The sequence below is a fragment of the Rhinopithecus roxellana genome, chromosome 6, assembly GCF_007565055.1.
Source record: "Rhinopithecus roxellana isolate Shanxi Qingling chromosome 6, ASM756505v1, whole genome shotgun sequence".
NCBI lineage: Eukaryota > Metazoa > Chordata > Mammalia > Primates > Cercopithecidae > Rhinopithecus > Rhinopithecus roxellana.
This window is the reverse complement of record NC_044554.1, coordinates 123085936-123113732: the sequence shown is the minus strand read 5'-3', so window position 1 is coordinate 123113732 and position 27797 is coordinate 123085936. Positions and strand designations below refer to the sequence as shown.

General features: G+C 36.2%; 1 protein-coding gene and 1 pseudogene across 2 annotated transcripts in view; both read right to left on the bottom strand.

The window, feature by feature from the left end:
* The window catches only part of VPS50 (VPS50 subunit of EARP/GARPII complex), a 125195-nt gene that overhangs the window by 58520 nt on the left and 38878 nt on the right, over nucleotides 1-27797 (bottom strand). For both annotated transcript variants that reach the window (XM_030932465.1, XM_010353153.2), the window contains 3 exons: nucleotides 26513-26611; nucleotides 22980-23120; nucleotides 974-1106 (listed from right to left, as the gene is read on the bottom strand). In XM_030932465.1, coding sequence (XP_030788325.1) covers nucleotides 974-1106; nucleotides 22980-23120; nucleotides 26513-26611 — 373 coding nt within the window. The remainder of the gene's footprint in view (nucleotides 1-973; nucleotides 1107-22979; nucleotides 23121-26512; nucleotides 26612-27797) is intronic.
* LOC104654072 lies at nucleotides 12960-13933 on the bottom strand (annotated as a pseudogene).

Here is a 27797-nt window from a genome sequence, read left to right as displayed (position 1 = left end):
TAATTCTAAATGGATAAAAATCCATTCATATAATTTTCCTCTTATTTTGTTTTCTATATTTACAAGCTTTGTAAGTCAATACAAAGATTAAACTAACGCCTTCTAAACTACCAAAACGTTTAATCAAACAGTGAGATTTGGGTGTGTTGTCCACTCACCCAACAACAGAAAATAAGCACCTAAGAAACTGGAAGTTACTAATTTGATTGAATAGCTACAATAAATTGTATGTAATACAAAAAAAAAAAAAGATGTGCAGTATAATTTATTTTGTCCGTATTAAACAAAACGCTGATAAAATCATTTACTGTTTTTATAAGTATTCTGAATATTTAATCTCAGCTACTGTTCAAGGATAATCACTTAAGATATATAATTATTTCATGAAGCAATTTAAATAGAATGATTAATAAATACAATAATTTTTCAAAGACTTGTTCTTTATTATTTAGCTGACTATACCAAAGTCATTTAAAGTTATATTTTCCATTCAAAGATTAATATTTTAAGACATCATTTTTAAAATGAAATTCTAGTCTTGCTTCATTTTCAGGAAGGAAAGTATCAATATAATTATTGATTCTTAGAACCTAGCTTTATTACTGCAACTTGAAAATTGGCCAAATAGATTAATATTGACCATCTAGCATTAATCTCAGAGTAAATTTAGACAGACCAATGTCTTATCTAGTTTGCAACTAATAATAAACTAAATTCAGTCCTAAAGCCATCAGCACACACTTCTGTAAACTGGCACTATGTGCCACTTAAAAAGTCCTTTGGCCCAGTTACTCTCCAAATGTAATAGAACATTTGAAGCAGCTGAATCATTTTATTTGCTCAATATTTAGCCTATGGTCACTGTAATCCTTGAAATCCCAAAGGCATTCCTGGCCCTTTCCTTTCTTCTTACTCCAGTAATGTGGGATATTTATAGTTCAATTCTTAAAATAAAATAAAAATATTTTCCTACCAGAAGCTGAAGCAGTATCCTCGTTGTCATGCTTTTCGTGCCATTCCATAGTCCTATAATAGCTGAGCATAACTTCCCACAGTGCTTTGCACAGGTCTGCAAGGCATGGAATATAGCTGTCTGGTGTAACATGCTAAAGAAAATGAGAAGAGACAACTTTCAATTTATTATGTTTACTCTAACACAGTTATAATAAAATATGTTATTAATCAAATATATTCAAAAATTAGAAAGAACTAAGAAAATTTCTTCAACCGACATATCTAAAGAGAAAACTCAATGGTGAGAAAAAAATTTTTTAAATACTTCCCATCTCAACATGGCTATTTTGTACACATTAAGAATATCAGCCCATAAGCTGTGAATCAATCTGTAGTTATAGAACCATAAAGAAATTACTGAAATAGCAATTGGTCCCATAAATAGCAGTGTAAACATCTCCAAATGCATTTTTTGAAAGACAAGATCCTAAACAGGCAAATACAGCTTTACATAGCCTGGACCTCAGTCGCAACTCGCAAAAAGGAGGTTGGATTTACAACTCTATCATTTCATTTGTGTAAACTAAGTAAATATCTTTGACAATCTCTAAGATTTTTAAATCATATGGGATACTCTATGTCTGACAATAACATTTTAGAATAACTTCTAACATAAACAAGGTTATGAAACAATATATGAACTCAAATCCTCTCCCTAATGGAAGTATATGAATTTTGTTTCCCTTTGTAAAAACAAACAACTTGCCATTCTGCCCTTTTATTTTATTTTATTTTGTAGGCTTCCCATTTGTCATAATGCAGCAATTGCTCCATCATTTGAGATTTTCTAGCATTTCTTTAGTTTGTGATCAACTGACTACAACTTATGCTGATGAAATATTGAAAAGTGAAGACTCTGGTGTAAGTAAACTCCCCAAGATAAACAGCTAGTAGAAATAGGCTATGGCAAGTACTGCCATGGTATGGCTGATGCTCATGATGTCACAGTTAGTAGTGGTCCTTGCTCTTTCAAAAGGCATTTTCTTCCCGTAATGATCTCTCCCTCTAAACTCATTCACCAAAACATTGTTTTGGCAAGTAATAAAAATACTAACTTACATGATTTACTACACTTCCATATTAAGTATATCAAATCTTTGAAACTAAACTAGGAAGTACTAAAATAAAGAAATTAAGCTCTGGAAACAGACTGTGGGGTTTATGCCAAGAATGCTAGAATGGCTTAATCTTACAAAATCTATTAATATAATTTGCTCTACTAATAGATCTCAGGAGAAAAATCAAGTGATTATCTCAATAGATGTTAATTTAAAAAAAATTTCTCAAAGTGGGCTTTAAGAAAATTCAAAACCCAATTCTAACAAAAACATATGAGGAAATAAGAATGAATAGGTATTTCCTTAATATGAGAAAACTCTAAGGCACCACCACTGTGGTCTCACACACACACACACACACAAATGATGCCCATTATCTCCATTACTATTTAACTGTTTACACTGCTATTTATGAGAACACTTGCTAATTCAATAATTTCTTTGTTTGATTCACAGCAGATGGGCTGGTATTTAACAACGATTCAGAAGTACAAGCCAATGTAATTAGATTACAGAAAACAGGGGCAAAAGAATAGGACAAGAAAAAATAAAACTATATCTGCTAATGACATAAAAATATGCCCAGAAATTCCTAGAGAACCAATAATAAAACTAATTCAAACCATAAAAGAATGCAGCAAGGAAGCAAGTTATAAAATGTACATGCCCAAACCAATGGCATTGGTATACAATGGTATACAAATAAACATTTAGAAGAGATACTGAATGAGAAACCCTCATTTAAAATAACAAAAGAGAGAATTTTTAGGAATTTAATAAGAAATGATTGAAAACCAAGAAGAAAACCATGAAATATTCCCAAGAGACATAAAAACAGACTTGAACAAATGGAAAGAAATCCCTTATTCTCGGTTAGGATGTCTCAACTTCATCAAGATGTCAATTCTTCCCGAGTAAATTTATAAATTTACTGAGATACCAATAAAAAAGTACAGAAAAAGATCTGGTCTCATATAAAAATCTGGTATATGACAAAGATGGCATCTCACATCACTTAGATGAAGATAGTCTTTTCTTCACAAATCGTGTTGGGAAAACTGTATAGTTAGCTGAAAAAAGATAAAATTAGACATATTCCTCAAGAATACGTAAGAATAAACTCCAAATGAATAAGATATTTAAATGTCAAAAATAAAACTATACTAGAAGAAAACACGAATCAATGTCTAACACTGATATAGAAAAAGACTTTCTAATTACAACACAAAATTTACAAGCAATAAAAGTAACATTTGATTTTACTATATAGAAAATAAACAATTTATATAGCAAAAAAAAACACCATATGTGAGGTCAAAAGACAAATGACAACTCTGTAAAATATTCACAACATATATTCACAATAAAGAGCTGATATTCCACATTTATATAGAATTCTTAAAAGTTGGGGGAAAAAAAAAGACTAAAACTCCTATCAAAAAAAATGAGAAAAAATACACATGAACATACTTCATAAACAAAGACATAAAAATGGCCCTTCAACACAGAAAAGCATGTTCAACTTTACTTGTAATAGGACAAATATAAATTAAAACTACAATAAGATGCAAATTCTCACCAATCTCAAAGATTCTCACCAATCTCAATCTTAAAGCTGAGCACTGACAAACATTCTCTCCTTAACCAAACTCTAGTGAGGCTCCCCTCAGCTATCTTCTTAACCATGCCCTAAAAAAAACTTGGACGAAACACCTAACAGAGTCTCTAATGACTCAAGTCACACCCCTAGGATGACTTCAGCCCCCCCTTAAAGTGCCAGCCTGAAAAAAACTCAAGGTTGCCAATGTACTTGAAAAAAAAAATGTACTGTTTGTTCCAACATCTGAAGATAGGGCCCCTGTTCCGCAGTCTCTGTGAGAGGGTAGGAGCCTAACTTCCATAAACATCAGTTAGCAAATACAAATGGGTTTCACACGGACTAACTCCCTTCTCACTTTTTGTAAATGTTCACTTTTCTGACTCCACTAAGCCCCTGCTCAACCCCTTCCCTCATTTTCCCTTTAAAAAATGCCCAGTCACCATTGTATGAATCAAAGTTGAGTCAGTTCACACTGGACTATTTTCCCTATTACAATAATATCTTCTGATTAAAACCTGTCCTCAACACTTTAACTAGTATCTGGCTTTATCTTTGACATCATATACGCTCTGTTGGCAAGGCTGTGATGAAACAGGCACTTGCATACATTACTGATGCAAAATAGTACAATCCCAAGGAGGGAAATTTGTCACGATCTAACAAAACCTACATGTGTATTTTTTCTTCAACCCAGCAATTCTACTTCTGGGAATTTATACTGAAGGTATACCTCAAACAATGTGAAAAAACATATGCACCATGTTATTTCTTAAAGGATTATTTGTAATTGCAAAACACTGAAATATATTTAAATGTCCAAAGACAGGAGATTGGTATAACATTATTCATACATACAAAAGAGTACTTTACAGTTGTGAAAAACAATTTTGGGTAATTTCTCACATTTACTTTTATAATTGCTACCCTTACAATGAGCCAGTCTTAATGTTTTCTCTTGATAATATGGTTTGGCTGTGTCTGTCCCCACTCAAATCTCACCTTGCATTGTAATAATCCCCATGTGTCAAGGGTGGGGCAGTTTCCCCCATACTGTTCTCCTGATAGTGAATAAGTCTCATGAGATCTGATGGTTTTATAAGTGAGAGTTTCCCTGCACAAGCCCTCTTGCCAGCACCAGGTAAGATGAGACTTTGTTCCTCGTTTGCCTTCCGCCATGATTATAAGGCCTCCCCAGCCATGTGGAACTGTGAGTCAATTAAACCTCTTTCATTTATAAATGACCCAGTCTTGGGTGTGCCTTTATTAGCAGCGTGAGAACAGACTAATACACTTGGTTTAGTTTTAGCACATAATTATACCTGACATACCTCTTATACCATACACATATGACGAAAGCCAATACTAATGCACAGGATCAGGAAAAGACTAAAAACCTTTTCCAAGAACAAGGCAAAACAAAAATCCCAAAAAGTTCTGGGCTGCAACTCAGCAATCACACACCCAAATAAAGGTACTCCTGTACAAGTCATTATTTCTAACTTTTATTAGCCCAACTTTGCATAAATTTATATATTATGCAAACAAATTTAATCTAAGTATAGCCCAACATTCTTTCTGGTAGATAAGAGAAAGGCAGTGTTAGTCATATTTTTTCCCAAAGAAAAATTATGACTGTACAAATAATTGTGTTATAGTCCTATAATTAATTTCTATTATACTTGTCACAGTTTAACAAACCAGAAAATTAAAACTTAGACCTACTATCTTCTATTCTCCACTCAACCACTGTCCAGCTCATTATCTGCCTATTTATTTGAAACAAAAGGGGTCCTTCATTATGTTATCTCTTGAAGATTTGCTGAAATTTAATGGGTTTGGATGAGATATACACACACAGATGTTTATGTGAATCTTCTTTTCAAAAAAAGTTAAAGTTACATAGTGAAGCTACAGCAAGGCTTTCTTCTCACTGAACTGATTCAAGTGTAAATAATCCAGAGATCCAGCTAACCACTGCACATACCTAAACATCTCCCAAAAGAACCCAAATTTATTATCTTCAAATATATTCACGTGTACAAACATAAGACTATGATATATGCAGCACCAGCAAACAAGATGATTCTTGCCTGTTTATATTCTAAAATAGGAACAAATGTAAAGACTATTTTATTAAATACATATACAATAAATAGTTTAAGGAAAAAAGGTAAGTGGGGTAGATTTAAAAAAACAAAAACAAAAACAATGCTTTCTTTTTTTTTTTTTTTTTTTTTTTTTTTTTTTTTTTTTTTTTTTATTATACTTTAAGTTCTAGGGTACATGTGCATAACGTGCAGGTTTGTTACATATGTATACTTATGCCATGTTGGTGTGCTGCACCCATCAACTCGTCAGCACCCATCAATTCATCATTTATATCATGTATAACTCCCCAATGCAATCCCTCCCTCCTCCCCCCTCCCCCCTCCCCATGATAGACCCCAGTGTGTGATGTTCCCCTTCCCGAGTCCAAGTGATCTCATTGTTCAGTTCCCACCTATGAGTGAGAACATGCGGTGTTTGGTTTTCTGTTCTTGTGATAGTTTGCTAAGAATGATGGTTTCCAGCTGCATCCATGTCCCTACAAAGGACGCAAACTCATCCTTTTTTATGGCTGCATAGTATTCCATGGTGTATATGTGCCACATTTTCTTAATCCAGTCTGTCACAGATGGACATTTGGGTTGATTCCAAGTCTTTGCTATTGTGAATAGTGCCGCAATAAACATACGTGTACATGTGTCTTTGTAGTAGACTAATTTATAATCCTTTGGGTATATACCCAGTAGTGGGATGGCTGGGTCATATGGTACATCTAGTTCTAGATCCTTGAGGAATTGCCATACTCTTTTCCATAATGGTTGAACTAGTTTACAATCCCACCAACAGTGTAAAAGTGTTCCTATTTCTCCACATCCTCTCCAACACCTGTTGTTTCCTGACTTCTTAATGATTGCCATTCTAACTGGTGTGAGATGGTATCTCATTGTGGTTTTGATTTGCATTTCTCTGATGGCCAGTGATGATGAGCATTTTTTCATGTGTCTGTTGGCTGTATGAATATCTTCTTTTGAGAAATGTCTGTTCATATCCTTTCCCCACTTTTTGATGGGGTTGTTTGTTTTTTTCTCGTATATTTGTTTGAGTTCTTTGTAGATTCTGGATATTAGCCCTTTGTCAGATGAGTAGGTTGCAAAAATTTTCTCCCATTCTGTAGGTTGCCTGTTCACTCTGATGGTAGTTTCTTTTGCTGTGCAAAAGCTCTTTAGTTTAATTAGATCCCATTTGTCAATTATGGCTTTTGCTGCCGTTGCTTTTGGTGTTTTAGACATGAAGTCCTTGCCCATGCCTATGTCCTGAATGGTACTACCTAGATTTTCTTCTAGGGTTTTTATGGTATTAGGTCTAACATTTAAGTCTCTAATCCATCTTGAATTAATCTTCGTATAAGGGGTAAGGAAAGGATCCAGTTTCAGCTTTCTACTTATGGCTAGCCAATTTTCCCAGCACCATTTATTAAATAGGGAATCCTTTCCCCATTTCTTGTTTCTCTCAGGTTTGTCAAAGATCAGATGGCTGTAGATGTGCGGTATTATTTCTGAGGACTCTGTTCTGTTCCATTGGTCTATATCTCTGTTTTGGTACCAGTACCATGCTGTTTTGGTTACTGTAGCCTTGTAGTATAGTTTGAAGTCAGGTAGCGTGACGCCTCCAGCTTTGTCCTTTTGACTTAGGATTGTCTTGGCAATGCGGGCTCTTTTTTGGTTCCATATGAACTTTAAAGCAGTGTTTTCCAATTCTGTGAAGAAAGTCATTGGTAGCTTGATGGGGATGGCATTGAATCTATAAATAACCTTGGGGAGTATGGCCATTTTCACGATATTGATTCTTCCTATCCATGAGCATGGTATGTTCTTCCATTTGTTTGTGTCCTCTTTTATTTCACTGAGCAGTGGTTTGTAGTTCTCCTTGAAGAGGTCCTTTACATCCCTTGTAAGCTGGATTCCTAGGTATTTTATTCTCTTTGAAGCAATTGTGAATGGAAGTTCATTCCTGATTTGGCTCTCTGCTTGTCTGTTGCTGGTGTATAAGAATGCTTGTGATTTTTGCACATTAATTTTGTATCCTGAGACTTTGCTGAAGTTGCTTATCAGCTTAAGGAGATTTTGGGCTGAGACGATGGGGTTTTCTAAATATACAATCATGTCATCTGCAAACAGGGACAATTTGACTTCTTCTTTTCCTAACTGGATACCCTTGATTTCTTTCTCTTGCCTGATTGCCCTAGCCAGAACTTCCAACACTATGTTGAATAGGAGTGGTGAGAGAGGGCATCCCTGTCTTGTGCCAGTTTTCAAAGGGAATTTTTCCAGTTTTTGCCCATTCAGTATGATATTAGCTGTGGGTTTGTCATAAATAGCTCTTATAATTTTGAGGTACGTTCCATCAATACCGAATTTATTGAGCGTTTTTAGCATGAAGGGCTGTTGAATTTTGTCAAAAGCCTTTTCTGCATCTATTGAGACAATCATGTGGTTCTTGTCTTTGGTTCTGTTTATATGCTGGATTACGTTTATTGATTTGCGAATGTTGAACCAGCCTTGCATCCCAGGGATGAAGCCCACTTGATCATGGTGGATAAGCTTTTTGATGTGCTGCTGAATCCGGTTTGCCAGTATTTTATTGAGGATTTTTGCATCAATGTTCATCAGGGATATTGGTCTAAAATTCCCTTTTTTTGTTGTGTCTCTGCCAGGCTTTGGTATCAGGATGATGTTGGCCTCATAAAATGAGTTAGGGAGGATTCCCTCTTTTTCTATTGATTGGAATAGTTTCAGAAGGAATGGTACCAGCTCCTCCTTGTACCTCTGGTAGAATTCAGCTGTGAATCCATCTGGTCCTGGACTTTTTTTGGTGGGTAGGCTATTAATTGTTGCCTCAATTTCAGAGCCTGCTATTGGTCTATTCAGGGATTCAACTTCTTCCTGGTTTAGCCTTGGGAGAGTGTAAGTGTCCAGGAAATTATCCATTTCTTCTAGATTTTCTAGTTGATTTGCGTAGAGGCGTTTATAGTATTCTCTGATGGTAGTTTGTATTTCTGTGGGGTCAGTGGTGATATCCCCTTTATCATTTTTTATTGCATCTATTTGATTCCTCTCTCTTTTTTTCTTTATTAGCCTTGCTAGCGGTCTGTCAATTTTGTTGATCTTTTCAAAAAACCAACTCCTGGATTCATTGATTTTTTGGAGGGTTTTTTGTGTCTCTATCTCCTTCAGTTCTGCTCTGATCTTAGTTATTTCTTGCCTTCTGCTAGCTTTTGAATGTGATTGCTCTTGCCTCTCTAGTTCTTTTAATTGTGATGTTAGAGTGTCAATTTTAGATCTTTCCTGCTTTCTCTTGTGGGCATTTAGTGCTATAAATTTCCCTCTACACACTGCTTTAAATGTGTCCCAGAGATTCTGGTATGTTGTATCTTTGTTCTCATTGGTTTCAAAGAACATCTTTATTTCCGCTTTCATTTCGTTATGTACCCAGTAGTCATTCAGGAGCAGGTTGTTCAGTTTCCATGTAGTTGAGCGGTTTTGATTGAGTTTCTTAGTCCTGAGTTCTAGTTTGATTGCACTGTGGTCTGAGAGACAGTTTGTTATAATTTCTGTTCTTTTACATTTGCTGAGGAGTACTTTACTTCCAATTATGTGGTCAATTTTGGAATAAGTGCGATGTGGTGCTGAGAAGAATGTATATTCTGTTGATTTGGGGTGGAGAGTTCTATAGATGTCTATTAGGTCCGCTTGGTGCAGAGATGAGTTCAATTCCTGGATATCCTTGTTAACTTTCTGTCTAGTTGATCTGTCTAATGTTGACAGCGGAGTGTTGAAGTCCCCCATTATTATTGTATGGGAGTCTAAGTCTCTTTGTAAGTCTCTAAGGACTTGCTTTATGAATCTGGGTGCTCCTGTATTGGGTGCATATATATTTAGGAGAGTTAGCTCTTCCTGTTGAATTGATCCCTTTACCATTATGTAATGGCCTTCTTTGTCTCTTTTGATCTTTGATGGTTTAAAGTCTGTTTTATCAGAGACTAGGATTGCAACCCCTGCTTTTTTTTGTTCTCCATTTGCTTGGTAGATCTTCCTCCATCCCTTTATTTTGAGCCTATGTATGTCTCTGCATGTGAGATGGGTCTCCTGAATACAGCAGACTGATGGGTCTTGACTCTTTATCCAGTTTGCCAGTCTGTGTCTTTTAATTGGAGCATTTAGTCCATTAACATTTAAGGTTAATATTGTTATGTGTGAACTTGATCCTGCCATTATGATATTAACTGGTTATTTTGCTCGTTAGTTGATGCAGTTTCTTCCTAGCCTCGATGGTCTTTACATTTTGCCAAGTTTTTGCGATGGCTGGTACCGGTTGTTCCTTTCCATGTTTAGGGCTTCCTTCAGGGTCTCTTGTAAGGCAGGCCTGGTGGTGACAAAATCTCTAAGCATTTGCTTATCTGTAAAGGATTTTATTTCTCCTTCACTTATGAAACTTAGTTTGGCTGGATATGAAATTCTGGGTTTAAAATTCTTTTCTTTAAGAACGTTGAATATTGGCCCCCACTCTCTTCTGGCTTGTAGAGTTTCTGCCGAGAGATCTGCTGTTAGTCTGATGGGCTTCCCTTTGTGGGTGACCCGACCTTTCTCTCTGGCTGCCCTTAAGATTTTTTCCTTCATTTCAACTTTGGTGAATCTGGCAATGATGTGTCTTGGAGTTGCTCTTCTGGAGGAGTATCTTTGTGGCGTTCTCTGTATTTCCTGAATTTGAATGTTGGCCTGCCCTACTAGGTTGGGGAAGTTCTCCTGGATGATATCCTGAAGAGTGTTTTCCAACTTGGTTCCATTTTCCCCCTCACTTTCAGGCACCCCAATCAGACGTAGATTTGGTCTTTTTACGTAATCCCATACTTCTTGCAGGCTTTGCTCATTTCTTTTTCTTCTTTTTTCTTTTGGTTTCTCTTCTCGCTTCATTTCATTCATTTGATCTTCAATCGCTGATACTCTTTCTTCCAGTTGATCGAGTCGGTTACTGAAGCTTGTGCATTTGTCACGTATTTCTCGTGTCATGGTTTTCATCTCTGTCATTTCGTTTATGATCTTCTCTGCATTAATTAGTCTAGCTGTCAATTCTTCCACTCTTTTTTCAAGATTTTTAGTTTCTTTGCGCTGGGTACGTAATTCCTCCTTTAGCTCTGATAAGTTTGATGGACTGAAGCCTTCTTCTCTCCTCTCGTCCAAGTCATTCTCTGACCAGCTTTGATCCGTTGCTGGTGATGGGCTACGCTCCTTTGCAGGGGGAGATGCGCTCTTATTTTTTGAATTTCCAGCTTTTCTGCCCTGCTTCTTCCCCATCTTTGTGGTTTTATCTGTCTCTGGTCTTTGATGGTGGTGACGAACTGATGGGGTTTTGGTATAGGTGTCCTTCCTGTTTGATAGTTTTCCTTCTGACAGTCAGAAGGACTCTCTGTTGGTCTGTTGGAGATTGCTTGAGGTCCACTCCAGACCCTGTTTGCCTGGGTATCAGCAGCAGAGGTTGCCGAAGATAGAATATTGCTGAACAGCGAGTGTACCTGTCTGATTCTTCCTTTGGAAGTGTCCTCTCAGGGGTGTACTCCACCCTGTGAGGTGTGGGGTGTCAGACTGCCCCTAGTGGGGGATTTCTCCCAGCTAGGCTACTCAGGGGTCAGGGACACACCTGAGCAGGCAGTCTGTCCGTTCTCAGATCTCAACCTCCGCGTTGGGAGATCCGCGGCTCTCCCCAAAGCTGTCAGACAGAGTCGTTCGCGTCTGCACCGGCTCCCGCTACTTCCCCTGTTGGTCTTCAGCTGTGCGCTGTCCCCAGAGGTGGAGACTACAGAGACAGGCAGGCTTCCTTGAGCTGCTGTGAGCTCCACCCAGTTCGAGCTTCCCAGCGGCTTTGTTTACCTACTTAAGCCTCAGCAATGGCGGGCGCCCCTCCCCCAGCCTCGCTGCTGCCTTGCGGATAGATCGCGGCAGACTGCTGTGTTAGCAGTGAGGGAGGCTTCGTGGGCGTGGGACCCTCCCGGCCAGGTGTGGGATATATTCTCCTGGAATGCCTGTATGCTTACAGCGCAGTATTGGGGTGGGAGTTACCCGATTTTCCAGGTGTTGTGTGTCTCAGTTCCCCTGGCTAGGAAAACGGATCCCCTTCCCCCTTGCGCTTCCAGGTGAGGCGATGCCTCGCCCTGCTTCAGCTCTCGCTGGTTAGGCTGCAGCATCTGACCAGCACCGATTGTCCGGCACTCCCTAGTGAGATGACCCCAGTACCTCAGTTGAAAATGCAGAAATCACCGGTCTTCTGTGTCGCTCGCGCTGGGAGTTGGAGACTGGAGTTGTTCCTATTCGGCCATCTTGCTCCGCCCCCCAAAAACAATGCTTTCAATAAATTTAAGGCCAGCTATGTTAATCTCTGAAGGTTATACTGGTAATAAGTTAAAAGAGTTATTTCATTTTAAAATTGAGCCCCTTTCTATTATGCCATGCAACCAACTGGTGTCAATTCTCACAGTGACAAATGCTTCTCATCCTTTTAACATCATATAACTAAAATCATTTGCTACTAGTATTTTCTTTTTTTTTTTTTTTTTCAAGATATGCAGCAAGTTTAATACCTGAAGGTTAATAGAAATGACAACAGGACACAGATGCAATGCTATAGTAAAATGTGGTTGGGGGTGGAAGGGAGCAGAGGGACACTGGATATCATCACAGCAACCAGTGAGTGAGTCCTCTGGTGCCCTGAGGAGGTGGTGAGACACTTGGCTTGTGTCACAAAGAATGGAATAAACTAACAACTCTGAAAGACAAGCAGGTGGCAGCATTGCTGAGATGATACTCGGGGCAGGGGTCTGGAGCTCTGTCACAGTGTAAATGCTCAAGGATGCCTGGGCTCAAGAGTGTTCTGGTCAGCATTTTAAATCAGAAGAAAGGCTTCTTCAGGACACACTTTCTTCTCTTAACACGAGGTGAAGAAACCCATCCCATTCTGAGTAACTGGGCCCCATAATACCTTGGTCTTTTGATACACAGCAGCACTACACACCACTGCGCCCACCCAGCCAGCTTCACTCTGTCTGCTAAGCACCCACTCTGCAAATGGATCTCAGAGTGAATAAATCCTGGTGGGAGGAGCCACCGTGGTGGGATGTGAGGGACAGGAGTTGGCTGGAGGAGCAGATGAGTCCCATGTCAAGTCCCTCCTCGGCATCGTGAAGATTGCTATCACTCAGAAGCATCTTTTCCCCAGGTTTGAAGCCTGGCATCCCAAGGTAGGGGCAGCTGGCACAGTGGAAGGCATCGCCCAGGTAGCAGTTTCAACAAGCCGACTTGGGTTGGGAGCTTATCTGTTCCCTCAACTTCTCTTTTTCCAGTTCTTCAGCAAGGCCCCAGGTGCAGTTCTTGCAGGCCTTCCTCTTTTTTCCTTCTCCACAAGAAGCAGCCCACAGGGAAGCCAGATCTGGCTTCTTCAAATCTTTTGGATCCAGCAGCTCATCTGAGTCAATGAGATCCATGCTGTCGTCCTCCATATCGTTGGCTGAGAGGGTCCACAGCTTGGCAGCAGCAGGGTCCACAGCAGGCTTCACTGAAGGAGAAGACTTCTTGGTGATGGAAAGCTTAAGCTGACTAGAAGAACTCACTTCAAAGTTTGGTTTTTTGCCTGTGATCTGAACAAACAGCAGGCGGTCACTTTCATGACCAAGATATTCTCAAACAGACAGTACTTCCTCAGGGGTTAGGGGCTCCTACTGCAGCTCTTTCACTTCCATAAGACCACAAAGAGTCAGGGCTGCACACAGCTTAGATGCTGTCTTCACTTTGCTATTGTTATCTACAGCTGTCTCTACTGGCTCTTTCAGAAAAAGACATTCACCAGGCCGAAGGATCCGGGCGATTTCAGTCAAAATCTCAGCACTGTGCAGAGTGGTGCTTCCCAGGACTAAACCCGACAAAATAATGTCAAAGCTGGATTCTTTGTGAGCAGACTGCAACAGCTGGTTGATGTTTTCCACAGACCTGCGGCCCTCATTGCTAGTTAACACTTGAAGCTTATCCACCAGACATTTCAGAGCCTCCACTGAGGATGCCTTATCCCAGACCACTGCCACAAACTGGCCAGCAGAGATCCCAAAATCTGCCATTCTTGCAGTGCAGTACTGACGGACCTAAAAACTGCTGGCCAAAAGAGAATCAAGACTGCCGCCCACTATTTTCTACTTTATAAAAATCACCTCCAAATTTCAAATAGAGAATTTTATTACAAAGACATAAATGAATCATAACCAAAGAGATTCAATGAAGCCAGAGAATAAGCAAATAATTACACAAGTAATCAAAAAATAAAAGGCAGGCTAACAAGAGGAACCTGAGTGTTCCACCCAAACATCAATTCTTCACATCTGCAGGGCATAATGGAAAGAGACCTAAATTAAGAATTGGAATCCCTAGATTCTAGCTGGCACTAGTTCTACAACTTACCAGTCACATGCTTTAGATAATAAACTACTCTGGTTCTCAGTTTCGCCTTTCATAAACGTGTTAGAGATACCTGTATCTTCCTGTTTCATCACTAGTTGAAGTCATTCATTGATTACTAAATACCTACATTGAAACTCAGTTCAGGCTAAGGGGAGACTCACTTGGCATAATACTAGGAATATCATAGCAGAGGAGCACCATACTATAACCCAGTTCTATGTTCACATCACATATGGAAAATAGCAATGAAAGTCTTGAGTGAATCAATTTACAAAATATTCACATAGTAAGACACCCCAAGAGCTAAATAACATGCCTTGAAATTTTTTTAAGAACAGATAAGAAATCGCAATTTAATTAACAAATATTTCTCTGTGTTCTAAAGCTATTTTCCACTGCTACACTACAACTGAAAGCTAGTAGCATTAATTTATTTAGCAAGGATTATAAAGTGAGGGGAAAAGATAAAATAAGCATATCTTTGGAAAATATCCCAAGAAATACACAGAAAAAAAAAAGGAAATTTTAAGCATCCTAATTAAAAAAAAAAATCCATAAACTCTATAACAGAGACAACATACATGTCTAATACATGTGGTGATCACAAAAGGTAAACAAATATCCTAGGAGGAAGGATTTGGAGAATATGAACAAACTGGATGTTCTATGCAAGAAGCTCACAGCATTTCCACTATGCTTCACATTCAAACACCACAATTCACTCCTTAATCCAATTTTGATTAACACTTTCACAAAATCCACAAATCTGATTTCCCATCTCTTATCACTGTCAGTTCACAGTAACACTTGGTACCTTCCATTTCTACTATTAACCATCTCAACCAACCTACCTGGCTAAAATAAAAAATGATGAAACTAGCTTATTAAAACCAGCAACATCTGAGTCTTGATTATAAAATATAGGTTGAGGTCATTTTCAAAGAACAGTATAAATCCGGAAATTAATATAAGCAGCCTTTATAAGTTTGAAGCACACAATAAGAGAATGTTGTCTTCTGAAAGTTATTTAAATGCAAAGTAAAGCAGTAAATACAGGGGGAAAAGCTGCCAGTCTTTTGCTTTTTATTCTATAATTTACTTTAATACTCATAAGAAATGTCTATAACTAAATCCATACAAAAATTTCAAAGTAATGCTTTTTATATTAGAGCGTCAAAATGAAAAATCTTAGGGATGGTTGTAATGAATTATTTTGTTCTTGTTCCACGTTTTGATTTAGCACTCTAATCACATCCTAACAAACATAAACGGAACAGATGTTTTGGCATCCTCACAGAGATCCAAAATTCCCAGTGCTTCCAGCCCCCAAAACACACACACAGTGATAGATGGATTTCAAAAAATAACAAAGAGTTATCAGTATCCTTAGATGAATGCTGTTGGCACTATAAGCTCACATCATCAGAAGCTGCTGGGGAGAATCTTGCTTATCTGAGTGGTTTCTGAAAATATGCTGCTGGTCAAAACAGCACTAGGCCCAGGGAGTTGAAAACAGCTCGGGGTAACTCTGGACCTACGGAAGCATCTGGGCCAGTATCTAAAATTTAATTGCTCCAATATCTAATTACTTCTGTGAGGGCCTACCTATATGAAATATGATTATCTTAAGAAGTTTCCAACCACTGGAAACCAGAGAGGTAGTACTGCATAGTGGAAAGCGCACTGAACTAGATGAAACATGTTTGGGCTTGGAGCCCAACTTCGCAATTTACTTGATCATGACTCCTGCATAGCAATTCCTGTATCTAAACCCCAAAGACGAAAGCAAATCTCCTAGAGTCCCTCTGAAGCTTTAAAAGCTATGAGTCTCCATAGACAAAACTATGCGTATGATTTTAGCAAAACTTTCCTTGTAACTCACTGGATTCATTCATTATTTAAAAACAACTATAAACGGGGAGAAAAACACTCATTCTCATCTACCAGGCATTTTATCATTAATGCTAAATATGTATATACACATAAGACATGTAATATGTATGATATAAATAATCCCAACTTGGAATTAAGTAACTAGCACTGGTTAAATTATGAAATAAAAAGGTCTTCTTTAGTTGGCAGGTTATTCTAATTGCTGTTAAATGGCCTTAATCAAATAGATAGCTCAATATTATAAAACAAGCAAAGCATGTATAATCAGAATATATAATTATCTTTCAAAGTTTCAAGTGATAAGATGCTATTAACCCCCATGCTGCCTGAGATCACACACAAAAAAGGTAGTATTTAAATATAAAGACACTATCAAATAATCAGGTGTTTGGCAGATTTCAAAAATAGTTTCCTGCTGGGCAAGGTGGCCCAAAAATGGTTTCCTACTAGTATATTATTTTTTCTTTCTGCTGGAAGCTGTGTGCCACCATAGGTTGGTTCTTTTTTACCTCCAATCCAATCCCCCTCCCAGAAAAAATCACCCAGCAGTCTAAATTACATTGGTAATGTTAAGGGTTCTTAGATATGAACAATATAGAGGCCTTGCCAGACCTAGGCCAGTTTCAAATGAAGAGAACACCCCTCCACTTCCAGCCAAGAGAGTAATACTGGTTACCCAGATAAATGGTTACCCAAAGCATGTGCTCCATAGGCACTCATTATTCCCTGGGTGCATTAGAAACAAACAAACCACCATACTGAAAAATCCGGTTAAACCAAGCCAGACAATCTACTGTTCCTTTCACCTGCCCTGTGCTTTCCTACTCTCATGGCATTGCTCATGATATTTCTTTTTCATTCCTGGACACACACTGTTCCCGTTGTGCCTGCTGAAATCTAAGACCCAATTTTTTCCTCCCTTGCCAACCTTAAAGAGGTATTTTGACCCCTTGGATACTTTATGCCATTTGACCTTTTCTTACTCTACCTCTGATCATAATTAATGTGACCTTAACTAGATGATTACTTTAAAGTCTTATTTGTCCTTGCTGATCTGAACTGATGACTAAGTAAGAAAACTGATGACTGTGTAAGAAAAGCTCAGTAGGCCGGGCACGGTGGCTCACACCTATAATCCCAGCACTTTGGGAGGCCAAGGTGGGTGGATCACCTGAGGTCGGAAGTTCGAGACCAGCCTGACCAACATGGTGAAACCCTGTCTCTACTCAAAATACAAAAATTAGCTGGGTGTGGTGGTGGGAGTCTGTAATCCCAACTACTCAGGATGCTGAGGCAGGAGGATCACTTGAACCTGCTGAACCCAGGAGACGGAGGTTGCACTGAGCCAAGATCACACCATTGCACTCCAGCCCAGGCAACAGAGGGTGACTCCACCTCAAAAAAAAAAAAAAAAGAAAAAAGAAAAGCTCAGTAATGACAAGGGAACTGGTTTACACTTAACAAGTTATAGTGCTAAGAATATGAAGTCTGTGTCTTCTACCAGCATCCATGAAATAGTAACAGCCTAGTTTATTAATTTGCAAGTAGAATAAAATTTCAGACTCTTCACAATTTTTGATGATCCAGAGAGAAAATGGCAGGAAAAAAAGGAAGAAACGAATAAACTTTCTTTGCCTACCTTTTGGTCATTAAGTTTTAATTTTAAAAATTATCAAAACCTACTTAATCTAGAAATCATTACATAAAATCATATATTACAAAATTAGCTAGGCAGTCCATATATATATGATAAGAATAAATCTGACAACTGAATTCTTAGTTCATTCTGAAACTGACCTGAGCAAACCAAGTAAATGATAATATTCTTTGAAGTGAAAAGGTTTCTCTCTTCAACCAAATATTCAAATTTGTAACATTCAGCAAGAAAGGTCTACTCACCTATCCAACCACATCAAGCAAATTAACCTCAACAGTCAATGAAATATCATTTAACCTCCCTACCATCCCAAATATGCCTGAGTGATATGCAACACAAATTATTTTTGATATGCTACCTCTGGCATCTGACAATTACAGTATTAAATAAAAGATAATCAGCATTCATGTGCTCAGGGAAAGGGATAAACACACACTCTGCTGCTCAGGAGTGTAAATTGAAATATCTTTTTTTATAGTGCAAATTTAGGAAAGACAAACCAAAAGCCTTTAAAATGTAAAGCTTTGACAGATAATGCAATTTCATTTCTCGTGATTTATTCTAAAGAAACAATTAAAGATGTACACAAAGATTTAGCTTTTAAGAATATTTACTATAGTGCTATTCATAATGACAAAAGCTGGAAATAACATAAATATCCAAGAACAGGAAACCAGTTAATTAATCCACAGGATCCCTTACAGTGAAATACCATTTGGTCATTAAAAATTATACTGAAATGGAAAAACTGTTTATAATGTAGCAAGTGGGAAAAAAGTTATAAAACCGTTTGTGCAGCTACTTTTAAAAGCTATCAGCTTATACACATTGAAAGAACCAGCTTTGCATGCAGACATATGCAATTTTTACTTTCTTCTTTTTGCTTGTGCTTTTCCTACAATTAATGGTTTAGTTGTCTAATTTAAAATATGCACATTTTTGAGAATGTATATTAATGACTGCTTAATTTGAGTCACTATTTATATAACTCACATCATCTCTAACCCTATAAAGACTGTGAGTAACATAAAGACATATAAATAACATACCAGTTTAAGAAGTCGGAAAACAGAAAAGGGATAAGGAGGCGGCAGTTAATTCTATAGAGAACCCAAAACAAAACGGGTACTAAACATGAACATTAACTTTAGCATTAACTTCCTGCAGCTTATCATCCATAGTAAAGAGAGTCAATACACTCTCACAGTATTGGATGACAGAAAATACTAATTCTTCACAAAAATCCTGAGAATTTAGGAACAGAAACATGTTTTCACTCAAAACAATCTGTCTTTGGGGTTTTATACTAATAACAAAATAAACTGTATCTTCTATAAGGACCTTACTAAAGATATTGTTTCACTCTCAAAAAACTGACAGGATTATAATTCAGTATCAAAAAATATTATTTTTAATAATGCAACTTTAAAAGCTTATATGAATGGAACATTAGATCAATATTACAGTTTGTCTATGATGTACTAATATAAAGCACCTGTAAAAAGTACATGGCTCAGAGAAGGTGCTCAATGTTGGTTTTCTTTCCCTCTCACACAGACTATAATTCTGTCAACACCACACCAATTGGAGACAAATATGGCAATCCAATTACTAAGGAAACACCTCCAATGTGCCAGGCACTATGAAAACACACAATGAAATAATTTCAAAAGCTTTTTCTAACAGAAACATTTTATTTTCTCCCAAAGAATATATATGAGTGTGTATATATATGTGTATATATATATAGAGAGAGAGAGAGAGTATATTTTTACACAGCACATATTTTTAGTACATTATGAAACTCATCATAGAAACCGAACTCAAAGCTCATTAAGATCATTTGGAAATGAACAATTTCAAAAATAGTTGAGAAAACTTCAGGCAGCCTAGCCAACTCTATTATCCTAAAATTAATCAATAACATCCTAAGCTCCCCAGGAAAATCTTGAAATAAGCTCCCCAGGAAAATCCATCAGTCTGCCAAAGTAAAGTTATCTTTAAAAAGGAAAAAAAAAAATCCTTATGAATACTTCATAAACTTTCAAATAAACCACAAAGTGTTTATCTACAAAGGTGCTAAATTAAAAGCTTCCAAATGTTGTCTATAAATCTCTCCGCAAATTGGTGTAAATACGTAGGGTACATCAAAATGTAAATGCAATCACAAATAAGTCTTAATATTTTAAGTAAATAAAAGTACTACTATGAGCCCTTTATACTGTCCCTTTCCAGAAATGAAGTATGATGAATTTTCATTTGGAAATCTTGCTGCTAAGTATTACCAATTTATTTGAGTTTCAAAATAACGTACCTGCTTTTTTAAAAAAGTACCTAGACAGCTGGTGTAAAAGCAGTAAACCAATACATTCAAGAAAAGCTGGGAAAACAGACTAAAAGACAACCAATAAAAACTATGCATCTAATTAAACCACTCAAAAAATATGGTTTAGTAAAGAAAAAAAAGTACATTCAACTGCAAAATGATTTCAAAAAGCTCAAAACCAACTAAACTTTTAAACTCAGAGCAATGGTGAATGGAAACAAATGGCAGAAAATTGACTGGGAAAGGATGCTGCTGGCCTTAAGAACTTGAGGTTCTGTATACCAGAGTAAATAAAAATGGAACACTAATTTCATCCCAGATATCCAAGAGGGTTTTTTTTTTTTTAATTAGTTCAATTTCACTGTAGCTCATTTAGGCTGATATCTGAGAATGGTTTAAAATGATACTATGAATAAAGCAAGTAGATGATTATCTCTTTTCATTTCCACTCTCTTTCCATTTAAAGGAAGCACAATTATTCCCTGTTCACAGGAACTCAATCTCCCTCTTAACTCTGTACCATTCATCTTAATTTTCAATGTTATTTTTAAGCTCTATGTATAATTAAACACTTCCTTCAAAACACTGCTACTGTGCAGAGGATATAAACTGCCAAAATGCCTAGACTCTTTCTCCTCATTTCATGTCAGTCAACACCCTGCACATCTTTTGAGGACTCTCCTGCTTCTTGCTCACCTGACACCCCACTGCCACATTTGCTCTCACACAAGTATATTTTCAATAATTATTATCAGTTATTCTTAATCAGAGGCTAAAATGATCCCCCACTGCCACATATTGAAAAATAAGAAGCTTACATTCTACTACGAGGTTCCTTCATGAATTGTCTCTCTTGCCTGAGTTATGCCAGAACCTTGATATTTTTTCTTACCAGGAAAATGTATTTAGATTTTCTTTCATCAGCTTTTTATTCAGCTCCTAAGGGTTCTATCTTTTCTCTCCTTAGCCAACCACTATATTTTATATACATATATATATGTGTAAGTACACATATATATCACCTACTATCACACATACATGTATAATTTTATAATAAAGTACCAGAAGTTTCTTGGGGATAATTTTAACAAGTACTCACTAAAGATGAAATCAAGGATAAGCTATTTGTTATCTCTGATAATTTAAATATATACACAGCTACTTCAAAAGATTATTTTATAGTCAGCTTTTTTTTTTTTTTTTTTTTTTTTTGAGACAAGAATCTCACTCTATCGCCCAGGCTGGACGCCTCAGCCTCCCCAGTAGCAGGGATTAAAGGCATGCACCACTACACCCAGCTAATTTTTTTTTTCTTTGTATTTTTAGCAGAAGCAGGGTTTTGCCATGTTGCCCAGGCTGGTCTTGAACCCCTGGCCTCCTTGGCCTCCCAAAGTGCTGGGATTACAGGCATGAGCCACCACATCTGGCCTACAGTCAGCTTTTTTAAAAAGTGAAAGAGACTCAGAAGAAACATAATGATAAACACCTTGAGCACAAAGTTTTGTTCATAAAAAATTTTGTTCAGCTTTTTATTATATAAATGCACAGAGAGGCTTTCTCAAGAAGCATGAGCACAATATATGTCCTTGATTTTTTTAAAAGCGTATAAAAATGGTCAATAAAAGAAAGCAAAATATACACACATAAACATACACAACAGATCTAACCAAATTTAAAAAGATGAAAAGACAAATATCTAATTTGCTTAAAATGTTTGGTTTAATTTTTAAGAGTTCTTTTCTGCTTTAACAGAAAAAAATTGCCAACATAATAAATTGGTTTACCATCTATTAGTGAGAGCAACATTAGAATAAAAAAATTAATAAAACTTATTAGAATAAAAAAGGTAATTGAGTAATTTTATAATATATACTATCAAAGTAAGAACATAAGAAAAGTAACAATAAACAACACATTTCAAAATTATTAATATTTACCAAATGATAACTGTACTTAAAACTGAACATTTAAAGACAAAATTATGCAACTACATCACACTTAAAGTTAGTAATCATAAAATCTGTAAAACAGTCCTCCTGGTTTCTACAATTAGTTTAAAAAGATATTTTTAGCCACATATGTTAACATACATCCACTATCGTTATTAACTTAATCTTTAATACATCATATATAATACACCCTTCCAGGATACTTATTGCAACTCAGGTAAGAAAATTTCTCTAGTACCCAACAGACATATAACCAGCAGGTTTGACAACTCATTGTCATGACAATTCATTGAAGGGTGAAGATTACTTAATTTTACACTAATTCCTCACGATTTTTCACCTAAGTCCTGTTCCTTCCCAGTTTTCCCTATAAAAGCAAATGGCACTACCATTCTCCCAATTATTCATTACTCTCTTTTCCTCACACTCTACATCAACTCATCAGCAGGACCTACTTCTAAAACAGAACCCAAGTCAGTACACTTCTCACCTGTTGGGTTATATTACTTAAAAACCTATGTTTCTTTAAAAAGAAAAAGAAAAAAACAGTTACAGATGCTGACAAAGGCAGCATTCATACACATGAAAAAACTGTTTGAAAATCTGTACAGAAAACCAGCAATGATGGTTGCTTAGAAGCCTACTGGGTGCAATCATAGGAGATAATTTGGAGTCTGAGAAAGATGGATAAAAGAAGCTATGAAATGGCAGAGTCGATTGAGAAGCAATCACACTCCAGTCTCAGTAACCTTTACCATTTGTGTGACTGAGTCCTCCAATGTCTCTATGAGGAAAAGAACAATTTGGGAGAAAAAAAAAATTTGGCAAAGATTTATTTTTATTTTACTAGCATCTTCAAATAGGTAGGTGCCAAGATAAAGGAAATACAAATTTAAAATCTAAAGCAGAGATATATGAATAGTAATTAAGTCACTACATACTGTACAGAGATCCTTATATTGCAGCTTTTGAAATTTTGTGTCTGTGTTTCCTGCACATAGTTCCACATAACCAAGAACAACTTGAAACACGGTGTTGTGAATGGCTTGGGTGAAGTGCATATGAAGTTGATCCATTGCTGTCTGTGGAAAGAAAAAACGCACAACATAATTTCACATTATTAAAATAAATAAATTTCAACAGATTGAAAAAACCCAGGGAAACATCTTTTCAAATAATAGTTAGAGCACAAAGATAATATTTTTCCCAGAATTATAACTGTAGGGTATATTATTTGCAAATAACCCTTCACACAACCAGATTATCAGAGCACTCAAAATAAATGTGACTCGTGAACACTGCTCTGTTGTTCTTTATTTATAACTGGTACTCATCTTGCTCTTTCTTAAATATGTTGTGCATAACCATATCTCTAATTACCCTCTGCATCATTCTACATGCATTCATTCTTTTATACCATTTAGTGCATTTCTCAATGGTAATCTTCTCAGAGAACCTTCCATGACTAGCAAATATGAATCAGTACTTTCTATCTCTGCATCCACATACCCTGATTTATATTTCTTTGTACCATCTGTTACTACCTGACATCATATTCATTTACAGGCATAAATCACAAAGCAAATTTTTTGGTTTCCCAGTGCATATAAAAGTTATGTTTACACTGTACTATAGTCTATTTAAAGTGTGTAATAGCATTATGTCTTCAAAAAACAACATATAAACCTTAATTTTAAAAAATTGCTAAAAATGCTAATAATCATCTGGGCCTTCAGCGAGTCAATCTTTTTTCTGGTCGAGGGTCTTGCCTCAATGTTGATGGCTGCTGACTGATCAGGGTGCTGGTTGCTAAAGGCTGAAGCGGCTATGGCAATTTCTGAAAAGACAACAGTGAAGTTTGCTGCATTAGTTGACTCTTCTTTTCACAAAAGATTTCTCTGTAGCATGCGATGCTGTTTGATGGCATTTTATCCACAGTAGAACTTCTTTCAAAACTAGAGTCAATGCTCTCAGACCCTGCTGCTGCTTTACCAACTAAGTTTATGTAATATCCCAAATTATTTCTTGTTATTTCAACAATGTTCATGGCATCTTCACTGGTAGATTCCATCTCAAGAAACCACTGTCTTTGCTCATCCATAGAAGTAACTCTTACATCCATTCAATTTTATCATAAGATAGTAGCAATTCAGTCACATCTTCAGGCTCCACTTCTAATTCTACTTCTGCTGCTGTTTCTACCACATCTGCAGTGATTTCTTCCAATGAAGTTTTGAACTCCTCAAAGTCATCATGAAGGTTGGAATCAACTTCTTCCAAACTCCTGCAAATGTTGCTATTTTGACCCTCTCATAAATCACGAATGTTCTTAATGGCATCTAGAATGGTGAATCCTTTATGGGAGGTTTTCAGTTGACTTTCCTGAGATCCAGCAGAGGAATCACAAATGTTCTTAATGGCATATGGTAAATCCAGAAGGTTTTCAATTTACTCTCCCCAGATCCATCAGAATAATCACTATTTATGGTACCTATAGCCTTATAAAATGTATTTAAGTAGTAAGACTTGAAAGTCAAAATACTCCTTGATCCATGTGATGCAGAATGACTGTTATATTATCAGGCACGAAAACAACACTCATCTTCTTGTACATCTCCATCAAAGTCATGGGGACTAGGTACATTGTCAATGGACAGTAATATTTTGAAAAAGAAATTTTTTTCTGAGCAGGAGGTCTCAATGGTGGGCTTAACACATTCAGTAAGCCATGCTGTAATCGATGTACTATCACCCAGGCTTTGTTACTCCACTTACAGAGCACAGGCAGAGTAGATTTAGCATAATTCTTAAGTGCCCTAGGATTTTCAGAATCATAAATGAGCATTGGCTTCAACTTAAAGCCTCCACATGCCTTAGTCCCTAAAAAGAGAGTCAACCTGTCCTTTGATGCTTTGAAGCCAGGCATTGACTTATTCTCTGTACCTCTGAAAATCCTAGGTGGCATCTTCTTCCAATAGAAGGCCATTTCGTATACACTGAAAATCTGTCCTTTAGCATAGCCATCTTCACTAAGCTTAATCCTTTCTAGCTTTTGATTTAAAGTGAGAGACATGAAACCACTGTAGGTTTATTAATCAGCCTAATTTCAATACTGTTGTGTCTCAGAGAATAGAAGGGTCAAAAAAGAGGGAGAGAGAAGGGGGAATGGCTAGTTGGTGCAGTGGTCAGAACACACACATTTGTGAATTAAGTTCACCATTTTATATGGGTACAGTCCATGGACCACAAAACAATTACAATACTAACATGAAGCTCACTAAACATAAATCACCATCCCAGATATAATAATGATGAAAAAGTTGGAAATACTGCAAGAATCATGAAAATCTGACACACAGACATGAAGTAAGCACATGCATGCTGTTGGAAAAATGGCACTGACAGACTTGCTTGATGCAGGTTGGTCACAAACCTTTAATTTGTAAATAACACAGTATCTGAAAAGCACAATAAAGTGAAGTGTAATAAAAAAAGGTATGCTAGTATCCCTAAAAGGTAAGATACATAAAAGCCTACATCCAGACACTTGAAACAATGAGCGTAGGAGGTACCAAAAATATTTATGGAATTTAAGACTTAATCTTATGGGGGAAATGAGAAATTATAATCCTATTTTCAAAAGTGTTTAAACATATTCCTCAAAATTGCTAAGTTCTTTCTTCTTAGATTTTTTCTTGGGTATAGCTTAAGACATGAAAACTAAATTACAATAAACAGTAAAATTTCTTTATTCACATTTCAAAATGTAGAATTTAAATTGTTTAGTAAATTTTTAAACTTCCTTCTAAAAGAGGGGAGCATTTAAGGGAAGAAAACATTTACATCTATCACATTAAATGTTGTCTAGGTAAACATATAATCCTACACAAATAAAAGATACAATTAACTTGCAAAACCATGGCACCTGTTTCAAGTCTTTCAAGGAAGCCCTTGAACAATAAGGGTATGAAAAGCCATATATTATGAGAGAAATTATGACACTTTGGGGATAAAAGGGCCCTCTGAAATATCTGATAAATAAAATGGACCTGTTTTACAGATAAATGTACAAAATGTACAATGCTGACATATCATTTTGAGGGAGTCATGCTGGCCTATCTAACAACACATGAAGCTGCAAATTAGGAAGTCCTGTTTCAGAACCAAGAGCTGAGTTAAAAGAGACTACATATTGTCTCCCACTGAATTATCTTATAATATACTTTTTGGAAAATCTACATAAAATTGTGAAAATATTAAACCTGACAAGTACTTCATAGTTCAAAACAAACTCCTGTAATGTTTTAATCACAGTATATACCCTCTGAGTCTATGAGAACAACCATTTTATCACTGTTAATTCAGAATAAAAATGTACTTCATTAAATAAAACAAAACTTTTTAAGGACATGAGATTTATAAGGGCAACAAATTCCTGATTAAGGAAAAATCCAAACATGCTTTTGAAACAAACCTGTGTTTTTCCAAGAAGTCGATAAGCTTGTTGAACCTTGGTATAATGGTTAATGTCAAAATTCTTGCAGATTTTGGAAAGAGCTACGTCCAGCTGTTCCTATGTAATTAAAAGAAGCAAGAAATGGTTAAGGAATTATGTTTTCAAGGCAATGAGAGGAAAATATTAAGACTAATCTCTCACTTTTAGTTAACATTTACTATCATACCAGATTTATAAGTCAAAAATAAATTTAAATAAAGTTATAAATTGCAATTGTAAATTTATTAGCAACTATAATCAAGTTTACCAAGATATTAACATATGAATTTCTATGTCTTAAAACCCATGCCTAGTGTTTTACAGGAAACAAAATAATAGTTTTGTAATGAATCTTACTCTTACTATGACTTAACATTTCCTCAAGCATCTGCTAAAATCTTATATAAACTGAATTTGTGGTACTACTGGAAAACAATAAAACAATCTTTCTCTAACCAATGAAAAGGAATTCTCAACAAGACTACATTGAATTTAAAAGTATATTCCTCAAGATTTAAGCTCTTATATCTAAATTACTATGCTTTATGGATTTCCATTTCAATGATTTTACTTTGAAATAAGAGCTTTTAATATAAGTACAGAATATCTATTAAGAGTGAAGAAATACTGAGCTGTCAAAAGAAAGCCTTCATTAAAACATTCAGAGAATTGTTAACTTAAGCCACTCAAAGCAGTTGTTTCTGTGACTATCAAATAAACTGTTATTCTCACAATTATTTAATAGCAAATAATTGCATTTATGGTCAAAAATTACTTTCTCAAAAGGTAATTTGAAAGTCCAATCTCAACTTTTATAAATACTCTTATCAGGAAAACAATAAAAGACTAGAAGAAACCAAATAATTCTTATTTATTAAAATGAATACCCTCCTTTGCAAAGATTGTCAAGGAAAGGGATGAATTTTGAATACATGTAACAGGCAAAACATGCTTCACGCTCACAATTACATATCTCTTCCTTTCTAGTTTCTACCTTTTTGATGAACTATATAAGTATCATTATGAGGTTTAGGAATTTTGGAGGGTTTTCATCAGCCAATAATTACTTGTAAGTAAATTAACTCACTATCACTATACTAAACAATAAAGTAACTGATAATTAAAATATAATTAATACATAGAATGTATTATGGCTATTATATAATTTTATGAGAACATACCTATGACTAACAGTTTGGAAATTTTTCTTGTCAATGGTAATATTTTCAAATACTGTTTTGACATCCCATAATTTACAAGTAAA